Source organism: Ursus americanus, chromosome 22 (genome assembly GCF_024610735.1).
Source record: "Ursus americanus isolate L20-20 chromosome 22, mUrsAme1.1.p, whole genome shotgun sequence".
In the NCBI taxonomy this organism is placed as follows: domain Eukaryota; kingdom Metazoa; phylum Chordata; class Mammalia; order Carnivora; family Ursidae; genus Ursus; species Ursus americanus.
The window spans coordinates 16798982-16822650 of record NC_142148.1 but is presented as its reverse complement, the minus strand read 5'-3'; the positions used below and the strand labels follow the sequence as shown (position 1 = coordinate 16822650).

Here is a 23669-nt window from a genome sequence, read left to right as displayed (position 1 = left end):
CACCCCATGTCAGGTGCTGAACTATAGGACAGACACTATTCTAAGTGTTCACCCATAGTAGCTCATTTAATTATCCCAATCACCCGATGAGATAGATATGATCGTTACCCCCTTGTAGAGATAAGGAAACCAAGGCATAAAAAAAGGTTAAAAAAACTAGCCCAAGATCACAGAAATCACAAGTGCCAAAGGAAGCTCTGAACCTCGACTGACCAGCTCAGTCTACATTCTTACCCAACATACCAGGTCGTCATGACAGTGAACTTGGAAGGCAAGCCTGGCCTCGAAAGGAAGTTCTGGCTGAGGGAAATGGGTGGCTGGCTGTACAGCAATTCTCTAATCCCTGTGAGAGGAACTTCGAGACAGCCTGCAAGGCTTCTGCCCCCAGTCATGCCCTCGGCTCAAGATGCCGGTCTGCAGTCCTGGAGGTCAAGGCAGGGTGACAGGCCTCTCATTAAATTACAGTGGAGGCCACAGTGTGCTGGGGAGGAGATGAAATGGAGGTGGGGATCTAAGGCAGGCAGGCAGGTGCACGGGGTGGGGGCTCAGGCCTCACGCAGCCATCCCAGATCTGTGGCAAGCTCACACTTGGGAGCTACTCAGCCAGACTCAAGACGCGGCAGGACGAAATACTCAGGGGCACAGAAAAGGGCAATCAGTAGAAGTGGTTTTAATTACTCTCAGAGTTTGGCAAACTTTCCCCAAAAAAACTCAAGTGGTAAATATTTCCACTTTGTTGTTACATTGCTTTTCCACAGTGATACGACAAATTAACACAGAATCAGAGGCTTCAAACAGCCCCCATTTATTATTTCATGGTTTCGGCAGGTCAGGAGTGCAAGAAAGGCTGGGCTGGCTTCTCTTCTCAAGGCCCCCACAAGGCTAAAGTCAAGGTGTCAGGGAACTGCCATTTCTTTCTGGGGCTCAAGTCCTGCTTGGAGCACAGGTGGTAGGGGGCAGAATTCAGTTTCTGGTTATAGGACAGAGGTCCGTGTCCTCTGCTTGGCTGCCATCCGTGGGCTACTCTCAGCCCCTAGAAGCTGCCCACTGTTCTGTCCTCTCATGCCCCAAATCTCCTGCTCTGGACAGAGCACAGTCCTTTCTAAGGGCTTGTCCGATTCGGTCAGGCCATCCAAGACCATCTCCTTTTGGATTAACTTAAGTGATTTGGGGCCTTCACTACATCTGCAAAATTCCTTGACCTCTGTCACTAACATGACTTAATCATGGGAGTCAAGTCCATCCCACTCACAGTCCCACCCAAGGAATGGGGATTGCACAGGGTAGGCGTGCCACAGGCCGGAGGTCTTAGGGTCTATCCTAGAATTCTGCTCACCTCGGTGGGTCTCCCAGTCTCTGTCACGCCGACATAGCCACACCACTGTGGCACAGAAGCAGCCATAAACACCACAAAAAAGAATGAGCAGGGTTGTATTCAATAGAGAAATTCAATACTTACTGACACTGCACTTTGAATTGCATTATGATTTTCACATGTCACAAAACACTACTCTTCTTTTGTCTAAGCATTTCAGAACGTAAAAACCATTCTTCATTGGTGGGCCGTATAAAAACCAGTGAAGGTCTAGAATTGGTCTGCAGGCTAAACTGTGCCGACATTTGCTTTGATGCCATAAAAATTTCTAATTTTATCACAGTCATGGAGAAGGACCACGTTTCACCACTTGAGTGTATGTTGTCTGTATGAGGTCATGTGCTTTTTAACACCTCTTTCCCAGTTCCCAGATGTAGAATGTTTTTTTCCTTCCTCTGGGGAGCGGAGAGGAGAACATGTCTCTCACTGTCTTCCAAAGCTACACTCCTGACCCGTGGGAGAAGGGCTGAGAGAAGCCCAAGAGCCCCCCCTATTTAAATAAGCACTCCCCCCACATCACAACATGTGTTCTTTATGGGCAAGGATTAGCACACCCACTTCAGGGGAGAAGAAAACAGGACCAGAGGCATGACTTTCTCAACACCACACAGGGGCAGGGCTGAGACTCAAGCCACAGACTTCCTCCTTAGTCAGCTTTGAAAACCAGGGCAACATCCAGGGTGGATCAAGCTACCAAATCTGTAGGGCTCAATACCAAACTAAAATACAGAGCCTCTTGCTACAAAATTCAGAATTTCAACATGGCCACAGCAGAGCCCAAAACCAAGAATGGGAACCCTTCCAAGGGCCAGGCTCCATGGGACTGCACAGGTCACCGCCCACGAAGCCGGCCCCACTCTGTGGACACCTACATTCTAACAATAAAGTACCCAGCCCCCAAACCATCAGACCCCACCAGCATGCTGACAAATGCTTTGAAGGCAGAGCAATATCTAAGTGGGGCTTATAATCGTGAGCAGCCAATCGCGCGTAGGCCAGCCTTGCCCCCCGGAATGAATGTAAACCAGCCTTGCATAAAGTGAATTCCTTTTTTGAATATCTAATTGAATTTGCAGAAGTGTGTGCCGGGGGGGGGGGTGTTTAAATAAGTGCACAAATATGATAAGAAGGCCTTCACACCATTATATCTAATTCAGTAAGCAAAAATAATGGCAGGGCACGTTCCAATTAGTGTTTGATTTATTTGCTTTAATAAATCCAATTAGTAGAATGTTTTATAAAGTCATCCAATGTCAAACACTCATGGACTCAACAGATAGAAACAATACTCCTAATAGAAAAAAAAATGTTTTAAAGCTTTTTAAACAGTGAATTTATTATAAATAAGATGATGTCTCTCTGATGGCTTGAGCATTCCCCAAGGACCCCAGAAAGTGTCTGATCTGTTCATTTGGTTCTTTCTCCCAAAGACTCCATGAGGCAAGTCAGGTTAATCTGGCCCATTAAAATAAATCCAGGAATAACAACAACAAAGGTGGAAGTTAGCAAAGGGACTTCAAGGGAGAATAATGAACTTGCTGCCGGGTCTTCTAGACCAGAGACGTGTTTGGACTTCCAAGGCAGCTCAGGATAGCAGGGAAAGACAGGGCTGACAAAAACAGTGGTGTTCTAGAACCTGAGGCAGCATTCCCACGCCCTGGGCCAGCTCCACCTATAAACGAGAGAGGTCAACGAGCTTGGTGGCCCTCAGGCATGCCGACTTTGCACCGTGGATGAGGTTCTTTGGGGGTGGGGGTTGAAAGTGTGGACCTGCAACCAGCATCCCAGCTCTGCTATGGGGGGAGGGGGGTGTTAGCTTTGTGACCTTGGCCAAGTTATTTCACTTCCATGTTCCTCAACGTCCCTATCTGTAAAACGAGGATGAGAATAGCACCCATCTCTTAGGGTTGTTATGGAGATTGGGTCAATTTAATATTTACCCACCGAGACATGGAACAGTGAGTGCCTGGAACATAAGTACCAAAGGAACATTTATTAAATACTATTCAGTCCTGATGTATGAATTAGAAATGGGGAAGACAGCTATGTTAGAGGTTATATTCAGGCTGCGCAATCTCATAAACAACACTTTAAAGAAACTACCTGAGTTGACCCATCATTTCCTGTGTGTATCGGCATCACCTGCTGTGACACGCGATTGATTCGTACTGTAGGCCCAAGCTTCATTCTCCACTTACTGCTGTGTGACCCTGGGCAAATCACCTGACCTCTCAGGCCAGAGATTCTTCCCACACAAGAGAAGGTGGTAAGTTAAACTCTCTCAAACGGCACTTGAATTCCTGATGCCCTAGGAAAGGTGACTGTGTCCTCTACCACGTTTACCCAGCTCCATTTGCTGACATAGACAGCCAGGCATCCTCAGGAAACAGAAGCCTCCGTTCAGACCAGCTTCTCAGCGTGGTCTGCCATGGCCCTCAGTCCGGTCCATGCGTGTATGTGGTACCGGAAGAGAACACGGCAGCCAGTGTGGCAGGTGCTTTTCTGTCTTCTCACACACCCCAGCCCTCCCTGGCACCAGTTTCCAAGCCGACCGGAGAGAGAGCATGCGGGAGAGGTGGCATCTCTGCCCCAGGCACTGTCGCAGGGACGCTGCAACGTACTGTGTCCAGGAGGAACGAGCAAAGGAGAAGCCCATGCGTGGGGTCAGCGCTCAGCTTCAACCTGCCAAGGAGAGGAGGATCGGGGAGCAGGGGAAAGACTGGACACCGCCGGTTAAAGGTGAAGATAGCTCCATTAGGAGACCAGCTGGAGAGTCCACCAGCTGAAAAGTGGCCCCACCCAACTCAGCACAGCTTCCTCCCCCAGCCCCACCACCCAAAACATCCTGGGGCCAGATACAGGGATTCCACTGCTCACCCCCATTTAAAGAGGGCACAGCTCATCTTCTCGGGCCAGCCCCTCATTTTACAGGTGGGGTAACCACGAAAAGCACAAGGCTGCAGGGAGGGGTGCAGAGCTGGGACGGAGCCCCGCTCTCCTGGCCTGGGGCCAGAGCTCTGCCTACTCAGAAGCCAGAATAGCATCTTTCATCTTTTCTCACACAACGGATAGGTCTTTTTCATGTTTATTTCTGCAGGAGCAAGGAAAAAAGAGATGGCCACAGGTCATACCCCGTGTCTGGCAAACTTTTTTATCTGTCAGGAGAAGGTGAGGCAAGGTTTCCTCTAAACAGAAGGATGGGCTCACAGGGCTCTCTAGCAGGCACTGTGCCATCTTCTGACAGCCTCGGAAACCCACGCCAAGCTCTCGGGGGCCTCGAGGTCTTCGCACTTCCTCTTTCCCTGCCTGCCCTGCTCTCACCATTAGCACTACCTATGGCTTCACCCGGCTGGCTCCAGCATCGCCCGCATCGAAACACCACCTCTGTGAACATTTGGGAAGGAGGTAGCCCCCTCCCGTCTCCAGCTCACGATTACCATACTACCTTTTTTACGTGCAGTCTGATTGTGGCTCACCCCTTAATAACTCAGAAATTATTTATTCATTCGCTTAATTATTTTCAGTTTTCCTAAGGTGGACATAAGTCCACCAGGGCAGGAAGCATGTGTCCGTTTTATTTGCCACTGTATTTTCAGGACTGTTCAAAGAGCCGAGCACTTTGACGTTCAAGAGTTTGAGGAAAACTCGGTGAACACCAAGTGCATGAATGAATGAACGAATGAAGAGCCAAGTATGGTCAAGTCTCAGGATTGTACGACTCAGCATCAGAAGATGTGTGGCTTGGTTCTGGCACTTTCTTCCTGGCCACCAGCAGATCAGAGAAAATCTCTGAGCCTCCATTTCTCCATCTGTAAAGTGGCTAGCATTTACTGAGCACTTACCATGGGCTGTGCACCGTGCTAAGGCATTTCGATAGATATTTCATTGAATCCCCAAAGGGCCCCATGAGACACACACTATCACCAACCACACTTAATGCATGATGAAACGGAGAACCAGGCAGGTAACCTGCCCCAAATCTCCAACCTAGGAAATGGCAGGACTGCGATTTGAACCAAGGCACTCTTATCCCAAACACCACATTCTTAGCCCCTGGGTGATACCACCCAAGTGACTGTCACCACTACAGGAATATCTGGCTTTCGAAAAATCTCTTCTGCAAAGTAACTTATTTTTAACATAATTTTTCAGAAGTGGGGGGAGCAGCAGCCACACATGGTGAGCTTCCGTCAACAAGACTCACCCAGCAAGGCCAGCTTTCTGAGTCTCCTCTCACTGTCCTAGTGTTCAAGGTCATATACAATCACCTGGTCTGCACGGGGCTCTCTTTGGGACTCTGGTGCAGCCTTTGACCCCATTCCAGACCTCAGCTCCATTAGTGACCTGGCTTACAGACCATCAGGAGAGATCACGGCCAGGTGCTCCCACCTAGTCCAGCAAGGAGCAGACCCTTGTAACACTCACTTCTGAGACATCAAGCAATGCCTGCAAGGGGACACCTGCAGGTCATTTAAAGCTTTCCAGGGCTTTAAAACTGTTTTCCACATTGGTTAAAAAACAAAACAAAAAACAAAAAGGAAAAAAATCAGCCTTCTGTGCTCACTCTCTAACTCTGAATAATGAAGTTCCAGGCACTTTACAAGCACTACCTATTTCCCCTTAACGCATGCCGGTGAGTTGTTCTTTGGGATTCAGCATACCCATTTTACAAAGCTGGAACCTGAGGCTCCAAGAAGTCACTTCCTCAAGGCTACGCGGCCGGTAAAGGTCAGAGTAAGGAAAAGAATGACTTTCAATCTGACCCCAACGGCACAAGCCTTCAACTATATCATGTCTCCTGCATGAAGAAAGCACTAACCACCCCGGTTTGGCAATTCTTACTCTTCCTTATTATCCTCTCTGAATTAATTCAGCCCATGCCTGAATGTCATCCACGAATCCCACACCAAGCATCCACTGTGTGCCAGACCCCATTCGAGGTACCGGAGATAGAGCAGGGATGCACAGCTGTGCACCCCTCCTTCACAGAGCTCTTGTTCGAGGAGGGGGGGCCTGACAACAGAAACACGGAGAAATAAAGCACGGAAGGTACCCAGCTCGGTGGATTCACCTATCATCAGGTCTTGACTGTGGCAGGCCCTCAACAAACGTATCTGTAAGGGACAGGGAGAAAGCGGCCCTTGCACTGAGCACCCACTCTATGCCAGGCAACAGGCCAGCCCTTCCACACGCTCTCACTTAATCCTCACAGCCACGCTACGAGGCAGGAATTACTCATTCTCACTGTAACATTGAAGAAACAGAGAATCCAGTAAGAATCCAGTCCAAGTTCCCTTCACGTGTGGATTCTGACTCTGCTTCCACTCCCCCAAAGGCCATCGTCTCTCTGGTGCACGATGCCGTGCGTGCAAAAGCCTCAGACACGTTTAGGACTGCATGGCAGATACTGGTTTATGTACTCACTTTATAGAAGTATATTAACATTTAATTACATAAAGTAAAAACTAGGGTTCCATATAGTCAATTAAACTCAATAATAGCATCCAGTGTTACATAAATCACCAAACTGGTCATTGTAAAGATAAAATATTTATTGAGGTCTGAGTGTGATCGTAAGTGTACTTGGTATGAGAAGCTCCCTCAGAACAGTTAGGCTTGGCAAATCTGGTGTGGTTGCCAGCAGGCCCTCATCTGCCACGGTGCATTAAATCTGCACTAAATGGAGAATGGAGGGTTTCTAAGGACAGAGCATAAAGGGGCCTCAAGTAAGCTAACGCTCCAATTACCTGGAAGGCACGGTTGGGTCAGGCCAGTCGGAGCGGTGGTTTCAGAGCGTGTGGAGGCCTCAGGAACAGGGATGGTGCCCTGGGTAACAGCAGTCAGAGCTGTGCTGGCAAGTCAGGCTGTTCAATCATTAAGCCCCTGTGCTCTCTCCCTCTCAAACGCTGACACTTTAATTCCCTGGGGAGGTAGACCTCGCCGAGAGAGAGGCACCCACAAATGGGAAGCAGGGCGCTCTCCTAGTCATCAAGGAAGTGGCCTTTGATGAACATTTCACAAAGAGATAGCAGAGCAGTCACTAAGATTCCTTAGCACAAAAAACAGACCCAAGTGCCTCAAAGCCGGCTCATCTCCGCCTCTCCACGTCCAGGACATAGAAACACTTTTCTCGTCTTTGGATCAGCCAGTCAGCAACTTCCAGCTCCATGCACAATTTTTGTTCAATCTGCAAATGCCCAACGCACAGGATCCTGAGGGCAGCCCCTGACGGCACGGACTCCACCTCAGGCTACAACTCTGTGGAACAGAAATGAACTTCTAACACAGCCACCACTTGCTAAAATCACATCACAGCTCAGGCTCTGACAGGACAAGAGTGGCAGATGGTCCTGAAGACTGAAGATCTGCCTACAAGAAAGGAGCCCCGCATTAGACTTGGCCCTGCCACCAGCGTGCTGCATGACCTTGCCCGAGTCACGTTCCACTTGAACTAGATCTGCCTCGAAGCCCCTGAAGGCCTCTCAAAGGACCTTACGGTGATGCCTGTGAAAACACTGGAAAAGGTGAACACGTCAACGGAACTGAAATCAAGGGCTCACAATAAGATGATCCCAAGCATCTGGTGGGCACCGAAATGGATTTAAATGGAAATGGCAGATCACCCCTTGTTAGCATCTGGGGGCGGGGGGGGGGGGGGTTGAACCTCGTGTGCCTGGAATTAAGGAGGTAGGCCGTGTGTTCCTACCACACTGCCAACCCCCAGATCAGAAACACACGGTATCTACCAGTTAGAAAACTCTTTCTCTGGTGCCCCATTCACTAAGACCTGTTTTAAACCCTTGGAAATCTCTCTTCCTTGCTGTCTCCTATCTGCAGTCAGAAAATAAAATCTTCAGGGAAAAATAAATTATTCTGAGCAATGAAAAAAAAAAGGAAAAAGCAAAAGAAATCATTGTGAAAACTTAAAGAGTAGACCTCTAAAAATGATCTACCACGGGAACGTGAAATAGGCTTCAGAAAATGTCAGCATCCTCAATCTGATGCAGAGAGACCCAGCCCTTGAAACAAGAAGATGAAGCCACCAAGAGAGGCTAGTGGGTTAATAAAGGATTTCAGGGGAAGAGAAAGTGCAAAATGCAGAATGGAAACCAGCATTAGTGAGAAAGATGGTGGCATAAATGTAAATTTATCAAACCCTCCAGCCTTAACACCAACTGAAATGAACAAAAAGATGTAAAAGTAGCAGAGAACCAGTCGACACTGAGGCTACAGGGCTACAAATTTTTCTCCCAGACTTAAGAGGATGGGAGACAATTGGGACCCACCCAAAATGCCCCATGTTGACAAACCGTACAACTCATTCTTGAGAAAATGGCACGGTGTGAGAGGAAGTGGCTGAAATCCTGGAAAACCTGGGACTCTCTGCCAGTGAAATGTCAGGGGCTGTGGGAAAGATGAAGGTGCCACCCACTTCCATCAACAGCATTTTAAGGCCTCAGCAGTTTTTGGTGTCTACCCCCTAATCCATTCTCCCTAGAGGTCCTCGGAACTTCTCTCACCTGGGATCGGAACTTCTCTCACCTGGGAGAGCCCCAAAACTTGAGTGGGTAAGAGCTGGGGGCAGAGTGAAAGCAATGAGTCAGGGCAAAACGATTTTCCAGGTGAGGGCCGACAGCCACCACAGAAGCCAAAGCGATCGTTGAGTGAGGACTGCCCAACTTTTCCCCACCTGGAGCCAGGCGAGAGAAGTTCCCACGTTCCACCAGCAAGCACAGGAACACTTCCCCCAAACACCCCGAGCAAAAAAGAGCAGGCGGTGCAGCAGGAGACAGAGAGCCCTCCCACATCCTCCAGAGCGCTGGCCATTAGAGAAGCAAAACCGCATCCCGAGCACGCTGGGAACCCAGGAGTGATGAGCATCTTGGAGCCCAGCCCATGACCATGTGACCTTGGACAAGCCAGTTCACCTCCATTTCCTCCTCTGTCAGAAGGTAACACTGTATATATACTTCTATGTGCATATTATACACTACATACTATGTGTACTTATACATGTGTTTACATACATAAATACACTCTATATACTATCTATGAATTATATAGATCACATTAACCCAAGCTACATTTCAACTTCCATTTGTCTAGGTCCCTACAATGTCCCTAACTACTCGAAAAGCCCCACCTCCAACCCCCAGAAGGAAAATACGATGAAAGAAAAGTTGGAGAACATCCTATGGCAGTCTTAACCCATTGTGGTTAAAACTAAAAAAACAACAGCAACAACAAAACCCTATCTTACTTTTGATAATTTGATAAAATATCTGCCCATCTGAACCTACTGCCAGGGCCTTGGAAAGGTAATAGGACGGCAGCTTCACAGGCAGAGGGCCCTGAAACTAGCTCACAGGATGCAGGAAGGGGGCGAGGCACAGGGCCTGGCTCCAGAAGCCATCAGTGTCCCTAACGTGCCGCGGGCCACACTGCTGATGGAGGCATCTGAGAGCGGTCTGGAATTTATGAGCCTCTGCGGCAGCTGTGCGACTGCATGTCTCACCTTCCTCACTTAGCAGATCTGAGGCAGCAGACGGGGAGCGACCGGGGGGTGGGGGGGGGGGCAAGATCTGTACCATTCACCAACATTGTGACTTTCATAAATTTTGGATTTTACCTTGGGGAGAATAACATTCAGCAACTGTGCTAGGAAACACTGCTATTGTCCAGGGCTCTGGCAAAACACTGTAATTCAGACATTTGCCTGGTTTGCTAACATATGCTGAGACCAACAGGTATTTCAGACGCTTATGAATTTTGCCAGTCCTCTTCCCTTCCCTCCTCCCTGGCAGGCTCCCTCCATGCCTCCGTCACACCCCTGAACTTATAAGTGGGTACCAGATACCTTAAAGCTGGTTACCTTATCCCCTTCGTTCCCTGCAAGCTGTGTGAATGTCTTTCTCACAAGAAGCCCCAGACCACGTGCCCTAGGAGTCCTGCTGCACACCTGGGAGTCTGGAACTGCTTTCACTTTGCAGTGCAATTACCCTGATGTCCCCCAATGAGCTTTTACATAGATTTCTCTCCGCTGCTTCTCCACAGTCCTGGGAGGCTCCTCAAGGTAAACCTCAAGGAACAGAGCTCTGCCCTAGCCGACAACCCCCGTACAGCAGGAATTGCAGGGAGACGGCAACGCACTCCATACGGGAATCGGTGGCAATTCTCACATCCTCCTTTGTCACGTCCTAGTTATTCCGGAAATGATAAATGTTATAAAGTAAGACAGGGAGACTCCGTTGGCTTTTTACTGAAAACAGACTAGAGTAAGGATGTTGACGGAAGGTGGGCTTAAAGGAGCTTCATTTCTTCTACTCTCCAGGGAGCCTAGAGTTTGCACCAGGATCAAACCCAACAGATCACGGAGAGCAACATGCCGAGTCTCCACACCGTGTGGAGCCCCTGGAGAACTCCCTCGGTACCCACGAGAGCATGGTAAGAAGCCGCCACACTAAATAAAAAAGAATTTACTGAGGTGGAGGGGATGACGGCACAAAGACTTCTTTGAAATTAATCACAGAAGAACATTTTCTTAAATCATGGTGCCCCCTCCAAAAACAATCTAATGTATTTATCGTATGTACTTTGTGAATCGTGGTGTACACACACATACACGCACCTCCTAGAATTTCCCAGGGGAATTAGCAGAGAAAAGGAACACGCAGAACCTAGAAAAAAGTCTGGCACGTTTTAAGAGCTAAATATATATCAGCTATTATATTGTTATTAGGAGTTGAGTGCCTATAAAATGTATTCATAATTTAACACTACACATTTTGACAAGTTACAGCTGTTGATAGATATTAACTAGTGACTATTCTACTTACCCACAAGTCACATCTACCCAAAATTCCTACCAGCACCAGTGCATCTGACAACATGGCCTTTTTCAGTGTCATTAACGTACATCATATAGGGGCATCCTATACACGTTTATTTATTCATAAAACTATATGCATATATATGTCAGGTTTATTAGCTTTATTCTAATTGCAAAAATAATACACTTCTGCACATTTTTTTTTAAAAATTAAGAACACAATCCCCTCCAAACTCACCTCTCCAAGAGGCACCACAGATCTACGGATTTTGAGTTTTTTCCCACTGATATATAAATTTTTTCCACTGATACATAAATTTATTCTCTAAAAGAAAAAGAAATTGGGAACGAAGTGAACATAAAGCTTTGCAACCTGCTTTTAAAGTGCATTAGTACATGAGGAATGTTTTTCACAAAATGTTTTTCTCAAGTCTAATTTTAATGGTTACCACATCCTATAAGCCAATTATTTACTAAACCAAATCTTTTTTTATTTTCCTTGTTTCCTTAATTTACTATTCATAAGGCAAGGGGAGAAGCTCCAGAGTATCTCTACATTGGTTTCCTTAGGAAAATTTTCTGAAAGTTTAATCTCTGGGGTCAAAGGGCATGCATAATTTTATATAGAGATCATCAAATAACCTTCCAGAACAGTTATTCCAATTAATACTGCTACCTGCAATGTGTTAGATTGCTCACTTCTTCTGCATCCTCACCACCTTTTAAGTATCACTGTTTTTATTTTTTAAAGAGTTTATTTATTCATTTGAGAGAGAGACAGAGAAAGCACAAGCAGGGGGAGGGGTAGAGGGAGGAGAAGCAGACACCCCGCTGAGCAGGGAGCCTGACAGGGGACTCTGATCCCAGGACCTGAGATCATGACCTGAGCCACCCAGGTGCCCCTCGTTGTTTTTAATCTTTGTCAATTTAACTGGCAAAACAGAGGCCGACTATTTTAATTTGAAGTTACTAACCTAGCCGAAGTTGAAAGTTTTTCATCAACTCAACTGGCCACTGGCATTTCTTCATTTGTAAATTACCTGTTCATATACTTCACTCATTTTATGATCAAGCTGTTTTCTCCACTCTCACTGGTAAGTGCTCTTAAAATGGTAAAGACATTAACTCATTTTCTCTATTCTTAGACACTGCTCTGGTTTCTTTTCACCTGTGAATCATTCTGCCATATGGACACAGCCAAGTATCAAGTGAAATCTGTAAATCATTCCCCATTCTGGCAGGACTACCTACAGAAAATATCTGATACTCTGGTATTTGATATTGCAGAAGAAATAAATATTCACCTGCATCGGCTTCTGATTCTCTTGTTAAATTATGAATACATTTAAATCTTTAATTCATCTAGAAATAATTTTAATGTATAATGTGGCATATGAATCTAACTCTATTTTACTTTTTCAAGTATTTTCATTATTGTTCCGGCACCACTGAATAATCCCTCTACTCCTTGATAACCACCGTGTATCAAATGCTTACATATACATAAGTCTATTTCTGAGTTTTTTTGCTGTTCCATTGATCTATGTGTCTAAATATATCAGTACCAAATACTGTAATATGGATCTGAGCAGAGCATAATTAGTGGTAATGCTAGAGATTAGTTCAGGAAATAGACGGAGTTTAAATTGCTGTCCTCTCTCTTCCTAGCTAGATGGCCTTGGGAAAGTTTGCTCATGTCTTGGTGCTTCAGTTTCTTCATCAACAAAACATCAGTAATAATCACCTCTTCTTCATACAACTGTTGTGAAAATTACAATGCCTTCATTGATATGAAATGCTTTGAGCAACACCTGACTTATAGTGGGTGCTCAGTGTTAGCCACTGCACAGGTTCCTAGGGTGGTTATAAAATACCACCAATTGGGCAGCCCACACGATGTACTGCCTCACTGTTCTGGACGCCAGAAATCAGAAACCGGCACATTGGTGCATAGGGTTGGTTCCTCCTGAGGTCATGGGAGAAAATCTCTCCAGCTGCTGGTGGTTTGCTGGAAATTTTTGGTGTTCCCCGGCCTAAAAATGCATGACCAGGGGCGCCTGGGTGGCGCAGTCGTTAAGCGTCTGCCTTCGGCTCAGGGTGTGATCCTGGCGTTCTGGGATCGAGCCCCACATCAGGCTCCTCCACTGGGAGCCTGCTTCTTCCTCTCCCACTCCCCCTGCTTGTGTTCCTTCTCTCACTGGCTGTCTCTCTCTGTTAAATAAATAAAATCTTTAAAAAAAAAAAATGCATGACTCCAGTCTCTGCCATCATATTCACACAACGTTGTCTTGTCTGTGTCTCAGCATCAGAATGTGCCCTTTCTATAAGGGCACCACTGTTGACACGTCAAGGCCCACCCTAAGGACTTCATCTTCACCTGGTTAATCTCCCGAGACCCTATTTCCAATAAGGTGACATTCGGAGGTACTGAAAGTTGGGACTTCAACATATAGCCTTTTGGAGAACACAATTCAACCTATAATAGCCATTATTTATTATACCTATTCCATGTTGAATGACAGAAGTATTAAGCAATTTAGTCCTCCTAACAATTTTGTCAATGCTTCTAAAATTCCATAGCAAATGATGACATTAGCTTTAGATTTAGAAAAAGTTGGGGTACCTGGGTGGCACATTCAGTTAGGTGTCTGACTCTTGGTCTCGGCTCAGGTCATGATCTCAGGGTCGTGAGATCAAGCCCCACGTTGGGCTCTGTGCTCAGGGGGAGACTGAGATTCTTTCTGCTTGAGATTATCTCTCTTCCCCTGTCCCTCTGCCCCTCCCCACTGCACTCGCACTCTCTCTCAAATAAATCTTTTAAAAATATATATTTATTTTTTTAAAGATTGTACTTATTTGAGAGAGAGAAAGAGAACAAGTGGGGGCCAGCAGGAAGAGGGAGAAGCAGGCTCCCTGCTGAGCAAGGAGCCCAATGCAGATGCTTAACTGACTGAGCTGAACTGAAGGCAGATGCTTAACTGACTGAGCCACCCTGAACTGAAGGCAGATGCTTAACTGACTGAGCCACCCAGGTGTCCCCCAGGAAAAAAAAATATATTTAGAAAAAGTTTTGTGGTTGTTTTCCCCATTGTTGTTGTTTTAGTATTACAAGGGCTTTCCTCTCAATTTCTAGTTGACCAATGCATTTGGTGTGTTGGGTTGCTTGTTAATTTTTGAATCAGAATGGGTATTGGATTTTATCAAAAGCCTTTTGAGACCACTGAATTAATCATAGGGTTGTTCTATTTTGATTTGTCAATATGACAAATATTATTTAATTTCCTCATGTTGAATTCCCTACATTTCCAGGGTAAATCCTGTTGTATAGTGTTGTATTATTCTTTAACACATACTACTGAATTTGCACGTTTTTGTTTTGTTATGATGGTTGCATCCATCCTCACTTGTGAAAATGCCCCATACACTCTCCCCTTGACAAATTTCAGAACCAGGATTGCTTTTGCTTTCTCGGGAAAGAGATTTGTGGATCAACCCTAAGGTGAATACTTCAATCTAATCCCATCACTGTACCAAGTAAAACTATTCTGAGTGTGAGTCAGATAGACGGCACCTTTTCTAGTTCCTAGCCTGGTACATTCTTTTGTCACATCAATTCATTTGAAGGAAGACAGAATGTTTAGAGACCTGTGCTCCAATCCCCATCCTCCTCAGAAGCCTGGCCCACCACACACATTTGAATGAATCACCCATGAAGGCAAGGCCAGTTAACTCCATAACTCCTTGGATCCTTAGAACCCAGTTCAAACATCAAATACAGAATGCTACTTAGCAATAAAAAGGAACCAACTAATGATAAATGCTACATCACAGACAAGAATCAAACGTTTATGTTAACTGAAAGTAGCTAGGTTCCCAAAGCTACCTGACACGTGATTCCATTTACCTAACATTCTGGAAAAGTCAGAACTATAGGAAGACCAAACACATCAGTGGTTACCAGGAATTGAGGGTGAGGGAAGGGTTTGACGAAACAAAGGGGCAGCATAGGAAATCTGGCAATAATGGAAAAGCGTATAAACAATACCTGAGAGGTAAGTGCACAGGAGGAGTATATGGGTACCGTGAAACTGGCCGTGATGTGACCATTCTTGAAGCCAGGTGATGAGGGTTCATTATGTTAATCTGTGTACTTCTCTGGCATGTGTGAAGTCTTACAAAACATACAGTTAAAAAACAAAACAAAACAAAAAACCACATAGCAACAAATTTGTGCAAGGCAGGGGCCTAGAAAACATGACCTTGGGGAACCCTTCCCTACCCTTCCTTAATGGCCTAGTTCATGAATGTGCTGGCCAGTGACTTAATAAACCAAGAGATAAAGAGGAAAAACAAGAGACACAATTAAGGAAACAGAAGCATCCCCAACTGTGGCCCCTCCAAGTGAAATGGCTATGCTAATGTCTATGTTAACGTCTTGTGGTCAAAGAGAAAACGGCTCCCAGGATTACTGCCTTTGCCATTTTAGGGCCTCTCCGGGAGTCCAACTGCGATGTACAATGTGCTTCAAAATCTGAGCTTCTATTAAAAAGTTTATGGCACAGCTCAGAGACCCCTGGAGCTGGGCCTCTTGGAACACACCTCTCAGGCCTGGCCTGGCTACAGGGAAGACGTATGGATCGCTTCCCCTGCCGGTGGACTTCTGAGCTTGAAGGCCTCTGCAAGCTGCCTTCCTGGGCACAATGGCTTTGTGTCTGAGGCCCGGCTGCTTCCTGGGCTGGGCAGACTGCCCAGGGAGGTGATGCTCCGCTGTCTGCAGCGCCGAGGTGTTGATGTGCTTTAGATCGCCGTGATGTTTAGCAGCAAAGGCAGCTGCCTTAACACCCCTCCCTCCCAACGTGTCTGCAGCTTTACTGCAGGAGACAGATAAATTGCTGTTGTTTTCAAAAGCCATTTCCCTCACTAGAGCTGACTTTTTACCAAAGGAAGATCTCAGACAAGTTAAACAATGAACCAGGGAAATCACACGGATCCTGCCTTCCCACCAATCCAGAATGGAGGGATGTTCTCACATGCATAGCAGCTTGCAAAGTGAGGCAGATACCGCTGCACCCATTTTAGTGATAAGGAAATTGCTTCCAGAATTCATGCAGCCAGTGAAGGATGGAGCTGAAGTCTGAAACTGGTTGAGGTGGGTGGGTAAGAATGGTTACCTCCTCCATCGCACTCTGAGGATGGGGGAACCACTCATCCGACTGGTAAGCTTGCCATTCCCGGGGCCCACCTTACTGGGGAGCATGATCATAGTGTCTCAGAAGTTCAGCTCTTGCTTCTACAAGCTCCTTGCCCAAAAGAGCTCAAGTGCCAAGTCCTCTGGCCTGCCCTGTCACCTCCCACGTCCAGGTCCTTGTGTCCTTCCAGTTCAGGTGCGCCCGGGCTGCACCCAGCACCACCATTCTGCTGCCCATTCATGTGATAGGGTGGGTGCTAAGTCAGGACACAGCTTGGTGAAAATGCTGAATTCCACCTGAGCCCTGTGTTCCTGGATAACAGTGAAGGTTAAGAAATCACCCCCATCTGTGTCTAGGCATCAGCTTACTGCAAAGATCCACTCTTTCCCCATAAGGCTTCAATGAGACCTGGGATGTCCCCTTTGTTTATACCTATGACAAGGCCAGAAACTGATCCCCCAAATTCTCCTTCTTTGTCTCTGAAATGATTAGTTGAACCATCTGTCTACACTGACCAATCTCAACAAAATAGCAACTAACTTGACCAAATGTTACTAGGGTGTCTCTCCTCCCCACATGCCCCTTCCAAGTACTAACTTCAATGAAAACCACTTCCTGTTCAGGGCATTGGACCACCTGCTCACCCCACCCAACACAACCAGTCCCCCTCAGGGCACAGCCCTCCTCCCCCATCACAATCATCTCCTTCATAAACTTTCCTTCCTACTGTCTGCTTGCAATGTTTTCTTCACCACTATCCTCAGGAGGAGGGGACCTGAAATCCAACTCTCACTTGATTGGGGGGTAGAGAGCATCTGCTCAGATTAAAAGGATCAGTACTGGTACTTGCTTCCAGGTTTTGGTGTGTGTATTCCATCCATTTAGTCTTCCAAGGAAAAGGTGGGCAAGAAGAACCCTGGTACCCTCAATATCCCAACTCCACCTGTCCCTGCTCTTCTATTCTCCTCCACTCCTTAACACCCCTTAACACCAGGAGAGGCCCTCTTGGCTCATGCTACTTTAGGGGAACAAATTTTGCCACCAAAAACTATGCCTTTTGGGGATATTATTTTAAGCTGGTTATTTTTAAGACACTGCAAACACAGGAGCAGCTCTGAGAAGCAAGCAGAAGTTACCCTTTTGAAGAAATATTTACATGTATAAGGGACACCTCCACCTGTAAGGGTGTCTTTTTTTGTTGTTTCAGGAAGAAGGGGAGGGTCCTAAATCTCTAAAAACTACTATCAACAGAGAAGGCAAGAGCTGAAATCTGCGTAACAATCTTAACCCTTGTTCACTGTGTTTTTCCTGGCAACCTCCCATAACTGACTTCCCACCCCCATATCTTTTGTCTTTGGTTGAAAACAGTATTTAAGGTGATGGCTTCAGCCATTTCAGGGAGTTCTTCAGTTTTCCTGGGTCTCTCCCAGGTATTAAACTTTGTTCATTTTTCTCCTGTTTACCTCTCTGATGTCAATTTAATCCTTAGACAAACTAGAAGAACCTTAAAAGATATAGAAAAACTTTTCCTCCCCAATACCACATCACCTATACACCTCCCTAAAACAGATGGGGCACCTGGGTGGCTCAGTCGGTTAAACAGCTGACTGTTGATTTCAGCTCAGATCATGGTCTTGGGATCCTGGAATCAAATCCCACACTGGGCTCCATGCTCAACAGAGAGTTTGCTTGAGGATTCTCCCTTCCCTCTTCTCCCTCTGCTCCTCCCCCTCAAATGTGTGCATGCTCACTCTCTAAAATAAATAAATCTTAAAAAAAAAAAAAAAAAGTAAAGCAAATTTCAGAAGGCAAAGGACAACAGCTATTCCCATTTCTCAGGGACTAAGGGCTGACACCAGGAGACAAAGCAGGCTAATGGAAGCTGATGCCTCTCCGGTGAATAAAACACAGGGCATCCTTCCATGCTAGGGTAACCCCAAAGAAGATATCAGGGGACACTTCTGATTTGGACAAGCAGCTAAGAATTTAAATAGCTAATGTCTTAAGATACACAACTGCTGGGGCATTGTGCAGCAGGAAAGCTAGATGTGCTTTTCCCCCATTCTATGATTGAGGGTGGCTGGACCCCACCATCTGAAATCCTTCTGAGGACTGAACACTCATGTACAGATGTGTGACAAGGGGATTACAAGACCAATGCTCAATGGTGTAAGAGTGATGGCCAGTCTGTGGGGCCACACCAAAGATCAGCAGCTAGAAAAGACAGAGACCAAGTGACCAACATTTGAACAACTTTTCAAATAATAGGGTCTAGGGAGCCTGGGTGGTTCATTAGGTTAAACGTCTGTCTTCAGCTCAGGTCATGATCCCAGGGTCCTAGGATTAAGTTCCATATCAGGCTCCCTACTCAGTGGGTACTCTGCTTCTCCCTCTCCTGCTCCCCTGCTCGTGTGCTGTCAAATAAAATCTTAAAAAAAGGGGGGGGGAAGTCTATATGTGATTCTGATCTGGCAAGAGGTAAATTTAAATCCATGAAACATTTCACCATACACACTATGTGTCAAACCCTGAGTTCATTGTTTTTACAAGTATTATCTCATTAAACCCCTACTATCTGGGGTGCCTGGGTGGTTCAGTCGGTCAAGCATCCAACTCTTGATTTCTGCTCAGGTCATGATCTACAAGGTCTTGGGATCAAGCCCCACATCAGGCTTGAGATCCTCACTCTTCGTCTCCCTCTTGTCTCACTCTCATGCATGCTTGCACACTCTAAATAAAATCTTTTAATAATCCCCACTATGTGAAAATGAATAAATAAAATTATTCAAATTAAAGTTACAGAGACTTAACATAGAGCATGAAGACCTCAGAATTCCCACCCATTAAATTCAAGAATGCCTTCCTTGTCTACTCGTCTGCATCATTTTCTGTCGTTCTTTCCTTCAGTCTAGTTCAACTGATGTTAAACTGTAGCATGCAGAAAAATTACTCACTCCAAAGTACTTTATCAACGAGTGATGTAAGGAATTTTCCAAGGATCACTGTGACAGTATACAATTCCCAACAAATCTGTTGATTTCAGAACCCAATCCCCACCTAGGATTCCAGTCAGCTCTGTTACAATTTATGCTCCTCACACAAGAGGAGGGCAGTGAACACAGATACAGGTAAAGCACTAGGCATTTTGGAGGTCCTGATCAAAAACATTACAAGCGGCTATCTGACGGTCTCTGTCACCTGCAATTTAAGGATGAATGAAGTGAGTGAGTGGAGTCAGAGGCAGGGAACAAGAAGGGAATGGATTAACAAATTGTGGTAGGTCCTAACCATGGAAGACCACTCAGCATGAAATATTAATACATGCAAAAAGACAGACTAAGTGAAAGAGTCAAGTACAAAAGACTACATTCCATCTCATTCCCTTTAGATGAAATTGTAGAATGGAGAAACTATAGTGTCAAAAAGCACGTAAGTGGTTGCCTGGGGCAAGGTGCTGGCGGGGGAGGCAGAGAAGGGGGAAGGAAAAGGAGGGGAACTTTTTAGGGGCAGGAAACAATTCTGCATCTTGAGGACATGGTAGCTATATGATTGTACACAGCGATCAACCATCACTACACTGCAGCACACTTCTGGCATTTTTAGTCTGGGGAAAAAAACATCTTAATACTTTTTTTTTTTAAAGGGGGGGGGAGTTGTGGTCACAGACAAAAAGACAGAGGACTTTTTCCCCAAACAAAAGGCTTTCTTAAACAAAAAGCAGAACCAGATTCCTCCCTTCACCTTTCTCCTCTCACATTTGTGGAAAGCTGGGGGGGGGGGGGGCGGTTGAGAAGAACCTCAAAGACACATTTGGATTTCTCCCTTCATATCAGGGCAGTAATCAGTGCAAAGAAGTGGGTAACGAGTTAGACCAAGAATGTTTAATTAAACTGAGCAATCATTAAGCTGGATTTAAGAGTGCTTATGTTTGCAAACGAACAAAATATTTACAGACATTTTCTTCATCCCCTTCATTAGTTTCAGACTCCACAGGAAATACGGAGGTTGGGAACAGGTCCTAATGAGATCATGCAAGTTTTAACTACCCAGGTTACCGTGGCAAAGAGACAGCACGGAAGACCACTGGTGATGAAATGTTAAGTGAGTAAAAGACTGATCCTGCATTAACTGTAAGTGGTTAAAAAAATAAGAAGCATGGTGGGGGTTGAAAGCTGAAAATTACAACGTATTCTATCAGGGGTGGGACAAGAGAGGTGGGTCTAGGGTACTGTTTTCAGCTTCCCCATTTTCTAAAAATTTATTGTTTTCATTTCAAAAGAGAAAACGACAGTAGGCACATAAAGGCGTACACGTTCACCATCTCTTTGCCTCCCCCCCCCCTTAGAAGGGGACAAAACTGGAAAGAACCCTCTGTAGTTACTGTGTTCAATCTGAAGCCACTGTGTCTGGCACCCACTAGGACCAGGCTCTCACCGCCACCAGGAAGGTGATACCACACTCCCCAAGGTCACCTGTGACCTCCATATTGCTGAATCCAAACATCACTTCTAAGACATTGTCAGTGTGGACATGACTGGTTGCTGCCTCCTCCCGGATTCAGACACTGCTCGGTCTCGTTGCCCAGCCCCTCACTCTTTCTTGGCCTCCAGGCCAGCCTCTCCCTCACCCTCCTCTGCTGGAGTGCTCAGGGTTCAGTGGGTGAATTTCTTCTCTCTCCTTCCCTGAGGATCTCACTCCAGGCCCGTGACTATAAATAGCATCTCTACACTGACTACTCCCACTTTTACATCTTTATACCAGATGTGCGTTCCCTGGACTCTAGGACTTGTATAGCTAACTGCCCAACTGAACATATCCACACAGATACCCAACAAGTTATGTCAAGCCTACCTGACCACTCTCCTCCAAGCCTATTCCTCTCAGTCTCCCCTTGGTGCCTCAATACCCCTTGTAGGCTTCTTTAGCCTCTAGGAGTGGGAATTTAAGGAGTTGCTTCATGAAAATCTCTTCCATTACACACTTCTGAGCAGAACTGCGTTTTCCTGCAAGAATGCTGATGGATCCATCTAGGATGGCTGTCTTCGAAAGGAGAGTCCCTACCCTGCCACCCACCCACCTCATAATCCACATCTCAACCTAGCTTAACTGAGGGTCATCGAAACACATGGTAGCATTTAATGTCTTCGTGTCCTTCTCTTGGCAGACAGGTGAGGCCTAGACCACTCTTCTCTTGTTGTCTCATCACCCTCTGAAATGTCCTTCAAGTATCAAGGCTTCCTCAGAGAAACACTCCCTGACCACCCCTCCCAACCCAAGCAAGGATGGTATCCCACCTTGTGGTTCCCAGCACCTCAACTCACGGCTATTTGGGGAAGGGCCCTACATCTAATGTTGGTAGACAGGTGACATTCAGTAATACTCCACCCCTGGCCCCATCATCATACTGCTCATGCTAAATCATGACTGCAGGAGAGCCCATCATACATGGAGCATGTTCTTCCACTACACCCGGGGACCCCACACCTGAAAATCCACAACTTTAGAGGTCGCTTCCAAAGATCTCTGGGCCCACAGGTAATATAAATGTGCAAAGCCACAGACTGGGCAATACAGAGGATTAGATGTTCAACAAATCAAAGAATCCAGATGCCATCTAAAGGTGTCCCAAAGTAATTTTTAAAGAACACTGTGTACTCAGAAGTCCTGCCTGTGCATGGAGCTGGGCTCATGGTCCATGAATTTGCCTCCTCTGAGCCAAACGACATACAAAACCCCTAAATGTGCAAGACCATGGGGATTAAAACTGAATTAAGGCTTCCTGACCGAAAATGCCTGCACATAACTCTCCCAGTGACAGATGGGCAGCCAACACCTGCACATCACCATCTAGGTAACAAAAGACTTTCCTGTTCTCCTCTCTTAGGCCCTCCCCTCATAATAGACCCAGGAGGCAAATTCATTATTATCCCCATTTTGCCTTTGGGAAAACTGAAGCCTGCAGAGAGCAGATGATTTAACAAGGTCACACAAGGAGGACTTAGAAGAGCCCGAAGCCCTGGCACCGCTCCCCAGTCTCTGCATGTCTTGCTGGTCCCGAGGATGCTTCACGGGCTGAGAGACGGCCCTGGTTTCCTTGGGCTGGCGCTATCTAATGTCATCAATGCCCAGCCCATCTCCAGCTGGACACTGCATTCCAATACAGGCTATGGTCTTCCACAAGAATCCCCATTAACACCATGTTACACCTACCACTTTAACCCTTTTGTTCCTCCCCATCAGAGCCCGTGCCACAAAGCCCTGCAAGATCTCTGGGGTTAAAACAGCACGCAGCTAGCTGAGGAAGGCAGTGGCATTTGCTTGTAAAACAGCCTTCCGTTCTGGCAACAGAAGCATCCACGGTCTGATAAACAGGCTGAGCGGTGCTGGCCAGCACCTGAGGCCACATGTGCAAGCCTCACGGGGGGGGGGGGGGGGACACTTGACGTCCAAAAGTACACCCTACAAGGAGAAAACTGCCGAGAGAGCCAGAACAGGTCTTAAAACCTCATACAAACCTGGCCTCAGTCTTGGTCCTAAACTCCATCTTGAAACCTCTGTGCCAAGACGGTTTAAGCGAAATAGCTCTGAATCACATCCTCCAGGTGAAAAAAGCTGAGCTCACATGAAATAGTGCACAGAGGCAAAGAATATCAGAGCTGGCCAATGCCCGAGTCTCACACCAATCCCAAAACACAACTGCTGCTAACCTCCCTTTACAGATAAGGAAACGGGGTTCCAGGAGCGGAGCTGACCTGGCAAGACCGAGGAGAGATTCATGAGTCTGTGTTCCTACCCCCTCACTTGTGGTTCCCGGAGTTTATTGGTCATTAGACTCACCTGGGCGCTTGTTAAATGCAGATTCCTAGGCTGTGCTCATGCAGCAGTTCAGGGGTGGGACCCAAGCATCCGTATTTTTAAAGAGGCTCCCAGGTGATTGCAATGCAAGTGGCTCCTTGTCCACAATAGGACAATCGCTATGGCCATCCTCGGGTCCGTAACACCACCCTTCCCAGCAGTGCTGGCTTCTAACCATGCCTCCTAAACTCTCCCAGGCCTCCAGCACAGGCAGTAAATCCTAGTACCACCTGGACAAATATTTTTTAAGCGACTTTTTAACTTACTTGAAAAGGAAACTCTGTATCACTACCAAAACTGGAAACCCATTCTCATGTGCCATAAACACATGAAGAGGCTAAAAGCAAAATCAACAACAAAAAACAAAGCGTGTAAATACTAACAAGAGGCTGTAGCTCACCTAGGTTCTGATCCTGAGACC

At 46.3% G+C, this 23669-nt stretch overlaps 1 protein-coding gene across 1 annotated transcript in view; it reads right to left on the bottom strand.

Moving 5' to 3' along the window:
- The window catches only part of PTPRT (protein tyrosine phosphatase receptor type T), a 776661-nt gene extending 765378 nt beyond the window's left edge, over positions 1-11283 (bottom strand). Inside the window, 2 exon segments of the mRNA XM_087853941.1 lie at positions 7123-7201; positions 11212-11283. Coding sequence (XP_087710067.1) covers positions 7123-7201; positions 11212-11283 — 151 coding nt within the window.
- Between the last annotated feature and the right edge of the window lie 12386 nt (positions 11284-23669).